The 16,687-nt window shown below is 35.1% G+C and overlaps 1 protein-coding gene across 2 annotated transcripts in view; it reads left to right on the plus strand.

Moving 5' to 3' along the window:
• LOC124233496 (protein boule-like) overlaps nt 1-16,687 on the plus strand; it is a 57,827-nt gene that overhangs the window by 21,459 nt on the left and 19,681 nt on the right. For both annotated transcript variants that reach the window (XR_006887077.1, XM_046650636.1), the window contains exons 8-10: nt 2,616-2,663; nt 3,445-3,573; nt 9,008-9,106. Coding sequence is in view for 1 of the 2 variants with exons in the window: in XM_046650636.1 (XP_046506592.1) it covers nt 2,616-2,663; nt 3,445-3,573; nt 9,008-9,106 (276 nt within the window). In the remaining variant the exon portion in view is untranslated. The remainder of the gene's footprint in view (nt 1-2,615; nt 2,664-3,444; nt 3,574-9,007; nt 9,107-16,687) is intronic.

The following is a 16,687-nucleotide window of genomic DNA, read 5'->3' on the forward strand; positions in this document are numbered from 1 at the left end:
ATTAATTGATTATATACAGCTATAGCTCACTTGCCATATCAGATTTATTCTCAACAGTTTCTAATGCAGTTTAAGTTTATACTTTGGTTTTCCACTTGACAAATTATAAAATTGGAAATATGTTACCTAGATATACTCAGGAAAGATTTTGGTACCGATTTGTAACATAATATTTTGCAGTGTAAGAAATAATTTCACTTCACATTTCTTTTCAGTTGTGTATTCATCATCATTCTGCCCTTAAAATGGCCACTTGAATAAGAATCTTCCCTTGCTCTTTCTTTTTACAAATTCTAAGATTGGTAGCTTTATCTTTTTGTTAGATCAGTTAATGGCATATTTTAATTAGTATTTATCTCCTTCGTATTTCTCACTTCATAGATAGTGTTTTCATTTATCTGATAAATCTACATATAAATCATTTTATTTCAGATTTTTTATTAAAATATTTTCTTAAGAGATTATACATTATACTGCCTTTTTGAATAGTATAGTATGCAGAACATAGACTTCATGTTATCTTGTTCATCAGTATAGTGTAATGATATTATCCATTAGCAGTTGAAGTGGTCAGCACTAAATTAATAGTGATTTAGTTTAGATGGTAGATCCATGGGGTCTTCTTTTTCTTTTCTTTTTGTTTTTTGACTTTAATAATGAAAAAAGACTTTGTTAAAAATGGAGGCGCCAGCCCAGTGGCACAGCGGTTAAGTGCACACATTCTACTTCAGTGGCCTGGGGTTCACCAGTTTGGATTCTGGGTGCAGACATGGCACTGCTTGGCAAGCCACACTGTGGTGGGCGTCCCACATAGAACATAGAGGAAGATGGGCATGGATGTTAGCTCAGGGCCAGTCTTCCTCAGCAAAAAGAGGAGGATTGGCAGCAGATGTTAGCTCAAGGCTAATCTTCCTCAAAAAATAAATAATAAATAAATAAAAATATTGTAAAAAATGGAAAATACGTAAAGATACAACATTTATTATCAAGAAATAATACAACTAATTTAAGAAATAAAAAGTCTATCTTTTAGGGGCTGGCCCCATGGCCGAGTGGTTAAGTTCGCGTGCTCCGCTGCAGGCAGCCCAGTGTTTCGTTGGTTCGAATCCTGGGCGCGGACATGGCACTTGCTCATCAGACCACACTGAGGCAGCGTCCCACATGCCACAACTAGAGGAACCCACAACGAAGAATACACAACTATGTACCGGGGGGCTTTGGGAAGAAAAAGGAAAAAATAAAATCTTTTTAAAAAAAAAAAAGTCTATCTTTTATATGGTCATCTTACAATAAGTACCTTAAGTAATTTGACCATCTTTTTTAAAATAACAGCTTTATTTAGATAGAGTTTACATACCATACACCTCACCTGTTTAAAATGTATGATGGAGTGGTTTTTACTAAATTCACAGAATTGTGCAAATAACACCAGTCAATTTTAGAATATTTTAATCACCCCCCCCCCCCCAAAAAAAACCTTACGTGGTAGCAATTGCTCCTCTTTCCCCTACCCCCAGCCCTAGGCAGCCAGTAATCCACTTTCTGTGTTTATAGATTTGCCTGTTCTGGACATTTCATATAAATGGAATCTACATTATATGGTCTTTTGTGACTGGCTTCTTTCACAGAGCATAATGTTTTCAAGGTTTATCCATATGGTGACATGTATCAGTACTTCATTCCTTTTTATGGCTGAATAATATTCAGTTATATGGATATATACCACGTGTTGTTTGTCCATTCATCAGATGATGGACATTTGGGATGTTTCCACTTTTTAGTTGTTATAAGTAATTCTGCTCTTAACGTTCATGTACAAGTTTTTCTGTGGACATCTTTTCATTTCTCTTAGATCTTATATCTAGGGGTAGAATTGCTGAGTTATATGGTATCTCTGTGTTTAACCTTTTGAGGACATGTCATATCGATTTCCAAAATGCTGTACCATTTTACACTCCCATCAGTTTATGAGGGTTCTAATTTCTCCACATCCTTGCCAACACTCATCATCTACCTTTTTGATTATAGCCATCCTAGTGGATGTGAAGTGGTATCACATTGTAGTTTTGATTTCCATAACCTGAGGCTAATAATGTTGAATATCTTTTCATATGCTTATTTGCCTTTTTTATATATCTTCATTGGAGAAATGCTATTCATATCCCTTACCCATTTTTAAATTGGGTTACTTGTCTTTTTATTATTAAGTTATAAGAGTTATTTATATATTCTACATACAAGTTCCTTATCAAATATATAATCTGTAAATATTTTCTCTCATCCTGTGGGTTTATTTTCACATCCTTCATGGTGTCCCCTGCAGCACAAAAGTTTATAATTTTGTTAAAGTCCACTTTATCTCTTTTTTCTTTCATTGCTTTGTTGCTTGTGCTTTTGGTGTCATAATTTTAAAAACTGCCTAATTCACAAAGATTTACACCTATGTTTTCTTCTAGTAGTTATATAGTTTTAGCTCTTAACATTTGGGTCTTTGATCTATTTTGAGTTATTTTTGTATATGATTTGAGGTCTAGGGGTCCAGCTTCAACTTTCTGCATATAGATAACCAGTTTTAACCCTTGTTTATAATCTGTGCTATTTTTTTTTCATTTTAGGCCCCTGCACAATGTCTACCAGGACAGTGGCAGTGGGGTGTTCCTCAGGTAAATATTAGCTTTTTCATTGTGTTTTTGTGAGGACTGCATAAATATTAAAGTCAGGAGAACTAGATTTGAGACCTTCGTCTTCTATTTATTAACTGTGATGCCTTTGGCAGTTTGTTGAATCACTGTATTTCTCAGCTTCCTTATTTGTAAAATGGAAGTGATGATACTATACCTTTGTAAGTTTCCTCACATGATTTTTGTGAATATCAAATGAGATTGTATAAGTGAAAGCATTTTATAAATGAGTGCTATATAAACATGAAAAATTATTTTTACAATTAGTATTATTGGAAAATTTAGCATTTTTCTAGCTTCAGATTTTGCTTCAGTTTGATTTATGCTCCTAAATAAGTATTTCATCTCCCAACTTTCAATAACAAATAGTGTACCACGAAAAAGATTGTTTAATGACATTTCCCACCTCCCTGGGAAGTCACAAAACTGAGGATAGATGCTTATGCAATATACTATAGCTTATATTATTATAACCTTTAACAGTGATCTTAATATAATTGTTATCTGAATTTACATATGAGGTTCTGAAGCACTAAGAACTTTTAGTACTTACTGGTGATAAAGTTCTTTAATGACATCTACACAACTGGAATTTATAACAATCCAGAGATCCTAGTTTGCTTCTAAGATACTTCTGTACCATCCCTGAAAAAGAAAGTTAGGAAAATATGAAACAAATATTTCTTTCATTTGTTGGGTAATCATTTGGTTTAATTGAAATAACTAATCACATTTGAAATAGAAATATGGTTTTGTGTTTTAGTCTCCTGCCTCTTCTGCTCCGTTCTTATACCTGCAACCTTCTGAGGTTATTTATCAACCAATGGAAATTGCACAAGATGGTGGATGTGTTCCTCCTCCACTATCTCTGATGGAAGCTTCAGTTGCAGAGGTATGTATTAGTCTAAAAGTAATTTATCTATAAGTATCTCATCTTTTTTTTTTTAAGATTGGCACCTGAGCTACCATCTGTTGCCAATCATTTTTTCTTTTTTTTTCTTCTTCTCCCCAAAACCCCCTAGTACATAGTTGTATATTCCAGTTGTAGGTCCTTCTGGATCTGCTGTGTGTGACACCACCTCAGTATGGCTTGATGAGCAGTGCTGGGTCCGCACCCAGGAACCGAACCACCGAAACCCTGGGCCACTGAAGCGGAGCCGGCGAACTTAACCACTCGGCCATGGGGCCAGCCCCTATGATTACCTCATCTTAACATTTATTTCTTTTTCTTTTCTAAAAATATTTGTTCAAGACTCTCATTGAAGCTGCACATCTTAGGTTTTCTTTGATTTATTCATGGAGTTTCCTCTTTTTATATCTAAGAATGCTAGATCTTAGATTTCCTCACTAACTAGTTCTGAACCATTTCTAAAGTCAACTGTTCACTGTACTAGACTAATCCCTGACTCAGTCTTTTTGAAAGAGTAAGATACCAAGTGCTTCTACTTCCTCTGATTTGCCTGTCAATCTATATTGTTGCTAACATTCTGTCAATTGAAAGCATATAAAAGTTGTCAAAGAAGAAAAAAACCTAAAAGAATATTCTTCCTTCAAAAATGTAAATCAAATTTATTTTATAGCTACAAATTATATCTATCATCTTTCGTGTCTTTAAATTATATTCCTGAACCATTATTAATAACCTCACCATCTATGTGCCAGGAACTGTATGTAGTATATTTAAAGTCAGTGTTGTGAAAGATTAGGAAATTAGCACCCACCTCTCAATTTGAGTTTATTGTAATTTTTTTATATTGCTAAAGTTTATAACATTATAATTTTGTTCTGGAACAGTAATTTCCACGGTTGGATCTTTTTTTTTCCTGAGGAAGATTTCCCCTGACCTAACGCTTGTGCCAGTCTTCCTCTATTTTTTGTATGTGACTCACCACCACAGCATGGCTGACAAGTGCTGTAGGTCTGCACCCAGGATCCAAACCTGCAAATCTGGGCCGCCAATGCAGAGCACCCTGAACTTAACCACTGTGCCACAGGGCCAGCCCCCTACAGTTTGATCTTAATGTTTACTATTAGTACTTTTACTGAATTTCTCCCTTCCTCATCTCACCCTCCATTTATCACTTGATTGACTGAATCTGCAAGTACTCTTTGTTAAAGAAGGCTATGGATGCTACACTCCCTGAGTTCTTACTTGCCTGTTTGTTCAACATGTTTGTTGTCTATAAATCTGAAAGCAAGTAAGACTAGCTATAAAATAGCTGAATCATACTTGTATTCATTTGCTAAGGCTGTTGAAACAAAGTACCACAAACTTGGGTGACTTAAACAACAGAAGTTTATTGTCTCAGTTCTGGAGGCTAGAAGTCCAAGATCAAGGTTTGGCAGGATTGGTTCCATCTAAGAGCTGTGAAGAAAGGATCTGTTCCAGGCCTCTCCTCTTGGCCTGTAGATAGCCATCTTCTCCTGTGTTTTCACGTTCCCTTTCCTGTCTCTATGTCCAAATTTCCCATTTATATATGGATACTAGTCATAATGGATTAAGTTCCCCCCTAATGACTGTACTTTAACTTAATAACTTCTGTAAAGAACCTGTCTCCAAATAAGGTCACACCCTGACATACTGAAGTTAAGACTTCAACATATAAGTTTTGAGGGAACACGTTTCAACCCATAACAATACTTTTTTCTCTCAGCACTTCTAGTCTACTCTTTTCTGGTGTTGAGTGTAGCTGTGAAGAAGTTTGAAGCCAGCCTGATTTTCCCCTTGTACAAAATTTGCTTTTTATTCCTACATGCCTGAAAAGTCTATCTTAGGATGAAATCACTTCACCAGGATACATCCTGGAATTTATCAGTCTTTGTAATATTTTTCCTGGAACACAATTTGCCCTTGTGATTTTCAGACTAGTTTTTATTCCAGGGTTTCTTTTTTCTTGTTAGAGCTTTGCAAAAGAAAATTTTATTTCTGTTCTGTTTCTTCTTCAAGAATACCAATTATGCATATGTTAGATCTCTTTTTGTCTTTCATATCTGTCATCTCTCAGGTAATTTTTTTATCATGGTACTTTTTTATGTTTTATATGCTTTTTCAAGGCAAATATGACTGTATTTTTCATTGTGTTTAGTCTACTTTTTATTATGACTAACGAGGCTTTCATCTCTGTTTTACTTTTGTCTTCTTTTTTGTCCCAGGCTCTGCCTGCCACTTTGCTTTCATCATTGTCTATAAATGTTGTCTGTTGGCTTAAAATCTCTTTTAGAGATGATGTTGTTATAATTTCTTTAAGATTCAAAAGAATTATATTTCTCTGAACTTTTCCACTATTTTCTGGGATAATTTCTCATCATTTTCATAAACTTTTTGCTCTTCCTTGATGGTGTTGAGAGGATGAGAAGAGGCAGTATCTCTGCTTAGGTTACTTGCTTTTCCCTCCCATCTTTACTAATCTTTAAATGCGGCCAGCTTTTTGTCAAAATACAGGGTGGGAGGAGGAGGCTGTTATCTCAAGCATCCTAACACTGTGTCTGTTATGTCTCCTGCTTGAGATGCTGTTTTCTCAGTTTTTAGCATTCTAGAGATCATTTTGGCTCCTAGTAAAGTCCCTTTTATCACTGGTTTTCTGTATTGGGATGTAGTAATTGCTACTTTCTTTTCCACGTTCACCCTGCTTCGTCTCCAGCAGGGTTCCTCAGCCATAAGGCAAGGTAAGTAGACAACAGAAATGGTGAAAACATGATTTCTCCTTCAATTCTACTTCCCCTGCCATTAAGTAGTGTGAAATTCGATCTTTGTGGAGATATTCCCTGCTTCTGCCTTGGCTTGACACGCCTCTACACTTGAGACTCTAAAGAATCTTTGACTAGATCTTTTAGAACATTGACCTTTAGAGAACTCTGTATCCTTCCTGATGTCTGAGGAAGCTTCAGAATCCTCCCTTGTATTGGTTCAAATAGCACAGCATTTGGCAGACAGTCTACATTGTGATTTAGGGATCATGGGGCATTTCCTTGTTTAACTGATGATGGCATTTAAAAAATCTCTTTTGCTCTTTGTTGTTTTCTTGTTTTCAAGAAGTGGGGCAATGAGGTAAGAATGCTTTTACGTTAGATTTTTAGCCAGGATATACTTTTTGCCTTGAACCACATTCTTAATTCCTGACATCAGATAACTATCATCAGATTATATTCACTATTTAGTGAGATCTAATAAGATTTTTCTGGAAATATTGCTTACATTAGCTTATAACTGGTACTGTTAATTTTCCATACCAAATGATACATGCATGCTTTTATTTTAATATTATTTCTGGTAGAAGATATAGTCTAATATATAAGTTAATGAATACAGTGGGGTGGTTTGTATTTTAAGTGTCTTTTCTCCAAATTTAAAAAATGCAGGACTTACTTTGTGAGTTTTATACTTAGGTTTCCTTAAAAAATAATGTAAGTTAGCATCATCTCTTACTTATTTCAATGGCTATTTCCCCCTCACTCTTAAAATATGGCTTTGCCTTCTCCCCTCAAAGTAAGTAGAAACTACTTTGTGGAAAACAACTCAGCCTTCAGCTCCCAACATACAAACTTACCTGAATCATAACTCATCCTCAGCTTCTTATATTTTTTTGGTGACTTTCAGTCCTGTCCAAGGTTATTTCTGCCTCTTTGCTGTGGATACTATCACTTCCCTCTTCCTTAGGGACTTTATTCCATCCATTGTCCTTCTTTTCTCTTATATTTCAAACCTTTTTCTTTCCACTGGTTCATAGCTTCACCACTTACTAGTGTGTTGCTTTGGATAATTGCTTAATCTGTCACAGTCTTGGTTTCATAATTCCTACACTTGTAAAATGAGGACATTTTGCAGGATTGATGTAAAGATTAGAGTTGTTGTATACACAGTTCTTTGTGTAGTGCCTGGTACCTGGTAGAAGGCAATTATTATTATCCTGTGACACCCCCACCACCACCCATGCCCTCATTCTCTTCTACCTTTCAAAGCTGAGCTTTAAAAGGTACTCTATATTCAATATTTCTGCTGCCTCACTACCCATTCATTCCTCACCCAATGGAGTCACCTTCATTACGTTTGATAAGGGTCCTCAATGACTTCCTAATTGCCAACCACTTTTCTTCCTTTTTCATCTTACTTGACCTCTCACAGACATTGGACATACTCCTTGAAACTCTCTTACCATTGGTTTCCATAATATTGCTCTCTTCTGGCAATCCTTTTACCTCCTTTTATTTTCCTCCATAAGTTGATCTTTTCCTCCCCATGATTTCATATCTCATTCTTCATTCTTTCCCCCTACATGCTCACTCTAACGTAATCATCCATACTTATGTCTCTAGCCCCAACCCCAGTCCTGAGTATTAGACCTGCGCTGTCCACTACGACGACAGCCAACACGACATATGGCTGTGGAGCACTTGAAATGTGGCTAGTCTGAATTGAGATGTGTTGTTAGTGTAAAATACACACCAATTTTGAAGACATAATATGAAGAAAGTAAAATTTATCAGAAATTTTATATTGATTACACTTTGGTATAATATTTTGAATATATTGGTTTAAGTAAAATACATTACTAAAAATTAATTTCATTAGTTTCTTTTTACTTTTCTAACATGGCTACTGGAAAATTTTAAATAACATGTGGCTTACATTATATTTCTGTTGGACAGTGCTGCTCTACAGCCATCCAGCTTTCTATCAACAGTATGCCTCTACTAGAATTCCTACAAATACCTCAAATTTTATATGTCATAAACCTGACTTCTTTCCAGCCCCTCAAATAAAGTTACATAAAGATCAAACTTGCTTTTCCTGTATTGCATATCTCAGTGAATGCTACCACCATCTGTTGGACAAGCCATAAACCTGCCTTTATGTGATCTGTTCCCTGCCTGTTGCTCGACTGCCTCATCCTGCAGCTGTCTTTTAGTGTGTAATCCTCCTTCCAGCCATGCCAAACAACCTGCACAGATCTCCCATGTGGAGTACGTTCTTAGTTGCCTCTATGCCTTTGTGTATACTATTCCCACCTTCTTTCCCTAATTCTTCAAATTCGGGTATCAGCTCCACTAGAAAACTTTCCATGACCACATCCCCAACTTTCTTAAGCTGAATTAAGTAGTTCTTTTCTTTTCTCCCATGCATCCCTACACGTGTCTCCTGGGACTGGTAATTTTGACTACTTGTCTTTACCTGACCAGTCCATAAGTTAATCAGAGATAGGGAATGTGTTTTTCATCTGTGTTTCTCCATGGTGTAGCAAAATGTCTACTTAGTACATTGTAATGCTGAGTAAATATTTTGAATTAATAAATGAATTGCAATACATTTTTTTTTCTCTTTGTATTAGCCTTATTCTGATCATGGAGTTCAAGCAACATATCACCAGGTTTATGCTCCCAGTGCCATTGCTATGCCTGCACCTGTGATGCAGCCTGAACCAATTAAAGTAAGAAGTTTGTTTTGATCTTTTTTCTGTTTTTCTTCAGTCATATTTCAAGTTTTCTAAATTTCTCTTCTGAAAAGGAACAACTTCTCATAGTTATATCATGTTTGTGATCAGAAGTACAGAATTAGTGAACTCTTTCATGTGAAGAAAATACAAAGTTAACTATAATTCTTACTAGTTTTGAATAAGGTATAAACCACACATGGTCAAAAATGTTTGTTTACTGTGATAAAATATATATAACTTAAAATTTGCCATTTAAGTGGTATTAATTACATCTACAATGCTGTGAAACTTCATCACTATTTCCAAACTTTTGCATCACTCCAAATAGAAACTCCGTACATTAAGCAATAACTTCCCATTCCCAAACTCCCTCCAGTCCTTGGTAACCTCTAATCTACTTTCTGTCTCTGTGAATTTGCCTAGATATTTCATATACTCAGATTTGGATTAACTATGTTAATGGCATGTACCATTTATGGAGAGATGAAAACAATTCATTATCTGTTCTTCCAGTTTTGGAATTGTGCTCATGCATCCTAAATCAGATCCAGGTCAAAGAGTGGTAATCTAGTTAGATCCTACCCCCAAACATGTATAGCCTCCTCCAATAACATCTGGCACCAGAATGGTGCATTTGTTGTAATTGAGGAACCTACACTGACACATGATTAACACCCAAAGTCCATAGTTTACATTAGGGTTCACTCTTGGTGTTACACCTTCTGTGGGTTTTGACAAATGTATGACATGTATCCATCATTATACTATCATACAGAATAGTTTCACTGACCTAAAAATCCTTTTTGCTCTGCCTATTCATTTCTCCCTCTTCACAACCCCTGGCAACCACTGTATCTTTTTACTGTCTCCATAGTTTTTTCTTTTCCAAAATGTCATATAGTTGGAATCACACAGAATGTAGCATTTTCACATTTGCTTCTTTTACTTAGTAATACACATTTAAGGTTCCTCCATGTCTTTTCGTGGCTTGATAACTCATTTTTTTTTTAGCACTAAATAATATTTCATTGTCTGGATATACTATGGTTTATTTATCCAATCACCTACTGAAGGGCATCTTGGTTGCTTCCAGGTTTTGGCAATTATGAAAAAGGTTGCTATAAACATCTGTGTGCAAGTTTTTGTATGGACATAAGCTTTTGACTCATTTGGGTAAATACCTGAAAGTGCAGTTGCTAGATTTTATGGTTAGTATGGTTAGTTTTGTAAGAAACCTGCCAAACTGTCTTCCAAGTGGTTGTACCATTTTCCATTCCTACCAGCAAAGAATGAGAGTTCTTGTTGCTCCACAGTCCTTCAGCATTTGGTGTCACCAGTGTTTAGAATTTTTGCCATTCTAATTGATGTATAGTGGCATCTCGTTTTAATTTACACTTCCCTAATGACATATGATGTTAAGTATATTTTCATATGTTTATTTGCCATCTGTATATCTTCTTTGTTGAGGGATCCGTTAAGGCCTTTGCCCCATTTTATAATCAGGTTGTTCATTTTCTTACTGTTGAATTTTAAGACTTCTTTGTATATTTTGGATAACAGTCCTTTATCAGATATGTTTTTTGCAAATATTTTCTCTCAGTTTGTGGCTTGTCTTCTCATTCTCTTGATACTGTCTCTCACAGAAGTTAATTTTAATAAATCCTGGCTTATCATTTATTTCTCTCGTGGATTGTGACTTTGGTGTTGTATCTAAAAAGTCATCAAGCCCAAGGTCATCTAGATTTTCTCCTATGTTATCTTCTAGGAGTCTTATAGTTTTACGTTTTGAATTTAGATCTGTGGTCAATTTTTTTTTTTTTAAGATTTTATTTTTCCTTTTTCTCCCAAAGCCCCCTGGTACATAGTTGTGTATTCTTCGTTGTGGGTCCTTCTAGCTGTGGCATGTGGGATGCCGCCTCAGCATGGCCTGATGAATGGTGCCATGTCCACGCCCATTATCCAAACTGGCGAAACCCTGGGCCGCCGTAGCAGAGCGCACGAACTTAACCACTCGGCCATGGGACCGGCCCCGGTCTGTGGTCAATTTTGAGTTAATTTTTGTGAGGGGTGTAACATCTGTGTATATATTCACTTTCTGGCATGTGGATATCCAGTTGTTCTACCATTATTTGCTGAAAAGACTCTTTGTTCCATTGTATTCCATTTGCTCCTTTGTCAAAAATCGGTTGACTATATTTATGTGGGTCTATTTCTGGGCTTTCTGTTCTGTTCCATTGATCTATTTTGTCAATACCACACTGTCTTAATTATTGTTGCTTTATAATGTCTTGAAATTGGGTAGTGTCAGTCCTCCAACTTTGTTCTTCTCCTTTAATAGTATGATGGCTATTCTCAGTCTTTTACCTTTTCATATAAACTTTAGAATCAGCTTTTTGACAGCCACAAAATAACTTGCTGGAATTTTTATTGGGATTGATTGATCTGTCGATCAAGTTGGGAAGAATGGACATCTTGATATAGAGTCTTCCTATCCATGCACATAGAATATCTCTTCATTTATTTAGTTCTTTGATTTTGTAGTTTTCCTCATCTAGATCTTGTACATATTTTGTTAGATTTATACCTAAGTATTTCATTTTTTTATTCATTGCTGGTAAATAGAAAAGCATTCAAGGTGCTGGCCCTGTGGCCCAGTGGTTGGGTTCGTGCACTCCACTTTGGCAGCCCAGGTTTTTGCCGGTTTGGATCCTAGGCGCGGATGTGGCACCATTTGTTGAGCTGTGCTGAGGCAGTGTCCCGCATGCCACAACTGGAAGGACTTGCAGCTGGGATGTGCAGATGTGTGCTGGGGGGATTTGGAGAGAAAAAGCAGAGGAAAAAAAGAGGGAAGATTGGTGATGGTTGTTGGCTTAGGTGCCAATCTTTAAAAAAAAGAAAGAAAAGCATTTGACTTTTGCATTTTAGCCTTGTATTCTGCAGCCTATAATTGCTTATTAATGCCAGGAGTTTTTTGGTCAGTTCTTTCAGATTTCTACATAGATGATTCATGTCATCTGCAAACAGAGAGAGTTTTATTTCTTCCTTCCCAGTCTGTATACTTTTATTTCCTTTCCTTTTCTTCTCTTATTGCATTAGCTAGGACTTCCAGTACAATGTTGAGAAGGAGGAGTGAGAGGGGACATCCTTGCCTTGTTCCTGATTAATAATTTTTATGACATTCCAAAATAGAGAAATGATACCTTTGAGTCCACTAAATGTTCACACAAGAAATTTTTTAATGTAACGTTACAATGTTTTTGATATTCTAGAAAAGATCCATTGATATTTTGATATTTTCCTCATTTGTTCCTTTTACTTTATTCCAAAACAAGACAAACAAACAAATTTGTCAGGCCCTGCTACTTTCAATAAAAAGTACATGTCAGCACGAATTTTGCCATATGTAAACTAAGTAGCCATTGACAATTCTAATGTAACAGTTAAGATTAGAAGAAAATTATAGACTCAGGGCATGAACAGAGCTGACTGTAATCTTGAGGGTGAAGTCTTATTAATTGTACCTATAGCACTTCAAATATTATTTTTCAAATACTATGTTCAATAAATGATGAATTGAACTGCAGAGGATGAGTTGTTATTTAAGGCTTGTTATATGGTAGAGTCCATATGATATGTCTGTACAAGGGGCAGCTTATTTATGTGATTTATTAATTAACTAATAGCCTATAATTCATTTAGATTCTGCCAGATTTGACAGTACATAGTAATATGTGACAGAAATAGCAGTGACTAAAGTTTTATTTTAGCTATATTTTTAATCTCATCCTCCAATTAAATGTTTTTTGTCAGATTAGAAGGATAAACAAACTGATTTGATTTTGCCTCTCTTTCCTTATTTTTAAGAAACTTTCTTAAGGAGCATTCAAAAAAGGAAAAACAATTACCAAAAGTCAAGATAGGAAGTGAAAATAAGGAGTTGAGGTAACCTCCATGTGGTATAAGCATTATAGGAAAAAGACAAAATTGATAGTATGAAACAGAACATATATCCTATAAATATTTTTACAGTAAAAATCATTTGGCCAATTTTTAAAGTTGAGAGAGGAAGCTTTTAAATAAACCTTGGTTAAAATTTCCAGAGTGAAATAAAGGACTCTTCCTTAAAGGTTTACAAGATGAAACAGGAAGGCTTTTTCACTTGGCAATGAAGAGCTAATACTGTTTAGGTTGAGAACATTTCATTGCAGAAAAAATAAAGAAAGATAAGATGTTTTGCAATTTGCAAGTATTTTAAAATCTGTTACTAATGTGTTCATTCTGAAGTTTTAAAGATAAGCAACAAATACAACACGCTCAAACAATACTGTTTCATGAATTGTATAACTAAAGTCTCAAGTACTGATGAAAGAATGGCCAGGAGAATAAGAAATTTTCAATATATTTCAATATATTTTTGTGGAGAAAACTAATTCAAATTGATAGAATCCTATCTTAAGTCTGAGTAATGAAAAAGTAAGCAGAAAATTACTGCTTTGGTAATACAAAGATATAGAAGACATTTCTAAGTGGACTGCTGATGTACAGCATGGCGACTATAATTAATACTGTATTGTATATTTTTAAAATTGCTAAGAGAGAAGATCTTAAAAGTCCTTATCACAAGAAAAAAATTGTAATTATGTGAGGTTTGGGGTCTTAACTAGATTTATGGTGGTGATCATTTTGCAATATATACATACATTGAATTATGTTGTACACCTGAAACTAATATAATGTTATATGTCAATTATAGCTGAATTATAAAAAAAATTGTTGTAGAAAAAAAACGTTGTCAACTAACATGTAATTATGTCAAGGTAACATAAGTTTGAGGTAAAAGTTATCTGTAAACTTTATTTTTAAAAAATGGATAAGATCAAGAGAAAGGAAAAAAAACTTACGCATGAATGTGAAGTCTGAGATAATTCTCTCAAAGATGCATGAAGCTAATGGGTTTATTATTTATTTTAAAAATTTGCTTCTTCAAGCTACATATGTAAGGAGCAACTAATATCAATAATGTTCTTCTCTTTTTGGGGGTCACTTATTATATTGTTCTTCTCAGATGTTTTATGATTTTTGCCTGGAGACCATTTTTCCTGCAGGTATCATCAGCTTAAGATGGTTGGTAATATTTAGGGGGAAAAAAAATAGAGGAGTGAATAGTGGGCCAAACTAGGCCCTGGCTCATGCAGTGGTTTGAGAAGGAGTGGGGTTTTCATGCCAAGGACATAGAGCCCTTGGCACCATCATCTAGGCTATATCAACCCACTTATTGCCAATTCAGCAGGCAACTTTGCCTGCCAGGGAGTCAGTCTCTCAATACTTCTCCCTTGCACAATGCTCTTCTTTGACTATACATGATACTCCTTACACCCAGAGAATATGACCAGTACACTTTATTGAATTTATAGAGACTTACTTTGTGACTAAAATACTACCAGTTTTTGGAAATGATCTATGGATGGTAGAAAAGAAAAAGCTTTCTTTTTGCAAGGCAAAAAATTCAATATGTATTATTCATCTATAATATGTTTTAGGTCTTAATTATTGAAATCTGAGTATGATCATGATATTAAAGTCTCCCAGCACAATTGTGTTTCTCCTGGTATTTGTAGAAGTTTTTACTTTGTTTCTGATGTTACATTATTAGGCTTTTCATTAAATTTAACCTTTTATCACAATAAATTGGCCTTCTCTGTCTTGTTTAATACGTTTTACTGTGAAATTTACTTTCGTATGTTAACATCATCCTAGGGTTTTTTTTCCCTATTATTATTCACATTTGCCTTATATATCTTGTCTGGAAACACTCAATCTGGTGTTCTTTGCTCTTTTGAAGTTAATTTTTATTTTTATTAAAGTAATATATACATAGTTTTAAAAGTCAAATAGTGGCTAAAGGATAAGGAAAAAAGGGCCCCCCATCCCACCTCTCTTCTTGAGAGGTGGCTACATTCACTTGTTTCTTCCAGTATTTACTTCCATATTTCTGTCGCTATTAACTTAACAATTGCAATTATTATCTAATGATTTATTATATGGTAGATGAGGATTTTAACTCTCTTATATCTCTGATTTCCTCACTCTTCCTCTGTGTCATAAGTTTTGCTTACATTTGTTATTTTCATAATTATGCTTAAGTAAATACTGTTCACTAATGAGCCAAGTGGTGTGCTATAATTACATTTTCTTTCTTGAACAACTTTTTGTTTTTCACTGTTTGCTTCCTTTTTCACCATTCATTTAATTTTCTTTAAACCTATGGCTAAGTCTCTCCATACCTTTGAACAGCTTTGTAAGATACTGAATATAATTTTCTACACAAGAATTATTTCCTGCAGAGAACCATACTGAGTCTTACTTTAATCTGGACTCCTTGCTCTTTATTTTTTAATTTTTTTTGCAATAATGTTTTTTATTGAGTTCATAATAGTTTATATGTGAGATTTCAGTTGTACATTATTTCTTGACTGTCACCACATAAGTGCTCCCCTTCACCCCCTGTGCCTACCCCCCATACCCCTTCACCTGGTAACCACTGAACTGTTTTCTTTTGGACTGGTTGCTCTTTAAATCAGCCCAACAGCCATTATCCTGACTTCTTTTTCTTGGGGAATTCTCTTTGCCTCTGCCCTGTGTTGGATGCCTCTTTTTTTTTTTTTTTTTTTTTTTGATCCCATGCCTTTTCTTAGTTTATTCTCTTGTTTGGCGAAATACATGCTCAGTAGCATCCTGAGAAAGGATGCATGTGAGGTAAATCTTTTAAGACTCTACTGTATGAAATATACTTGTCTATTATAGAATCCTAGATTGAAATTTTTGTAAAAAATTTTAAAGCTTTGCTCCATTGTTTTCTAGCTTCCAGTGTTGCTGATCCTTTGTATATATCTGTTTTCTCTCTTTAGGAGCATTTAGGATTTTTTTATTCCTGCCATTCTGAAATTTCACAATAATTTGCCTTAATATGAGTCTTTTGCAGTAATTGCGCCAAGTAGTTGGTAGGCCCTTTTAATCTAGGGACTCTTGTCCTTAACTCCCTAGGGAATTTTCTTGTGTTATTTTTTTGTTAATTTCCTTCAAACTATTTTGTCTATTTCCTTTTCTGGAATTAATATTTGACTTCTTGGATTAATCTTATAATTTTATCTTTTTTTTTTTTTAAGATTTTATTTTTCCTTTTTCTCCCAAAGCCCCCTGGTACATAGTTGTGTGTTTTTAGTTGCGGGTCCTTCTGGTTGTGGCATGTGGGATGCCGCCTCAGCATGGCCTGATGAGCGGTGCCATGTCCACGCCCAGGATCCCAACCAGCGAAACCCTGGGCTGCCGAAGCAGAGCACGTGAACTTAACCACTCGGTCACGGGGCCGGCCCCTAATTTTATCTTTTTCTCTATTATTATTCACCTCTGTCTTTTTTGTTGTTGTTGTTATATTTTCTGAAAGTTTTTGCCTATAATATGTAACCCTTTCACATGTAATTTATTTCACCTATCACATTAGTGGAAAAACTAGTGAAATTTGAATAAGGTGTGTAGTTTAGTTAAAAGGATTGTATTAATGTTCATTTCCTGTAC

This window comes from Equus quagga, unplaced genomic scaffold (genome assembly GCF_021613505.1).
Source record: "Equus quagga isolate Etosha38 unplaced genomic scaffold, UCLA_HA_Equagga_1.0 203_RagTag, whole genome shotgun sequence".
NCBI lineage: Eukaryota > Metazoa > Chordata > Mammalia > Perissodactyla > Equidae > Equus > Equus quagga.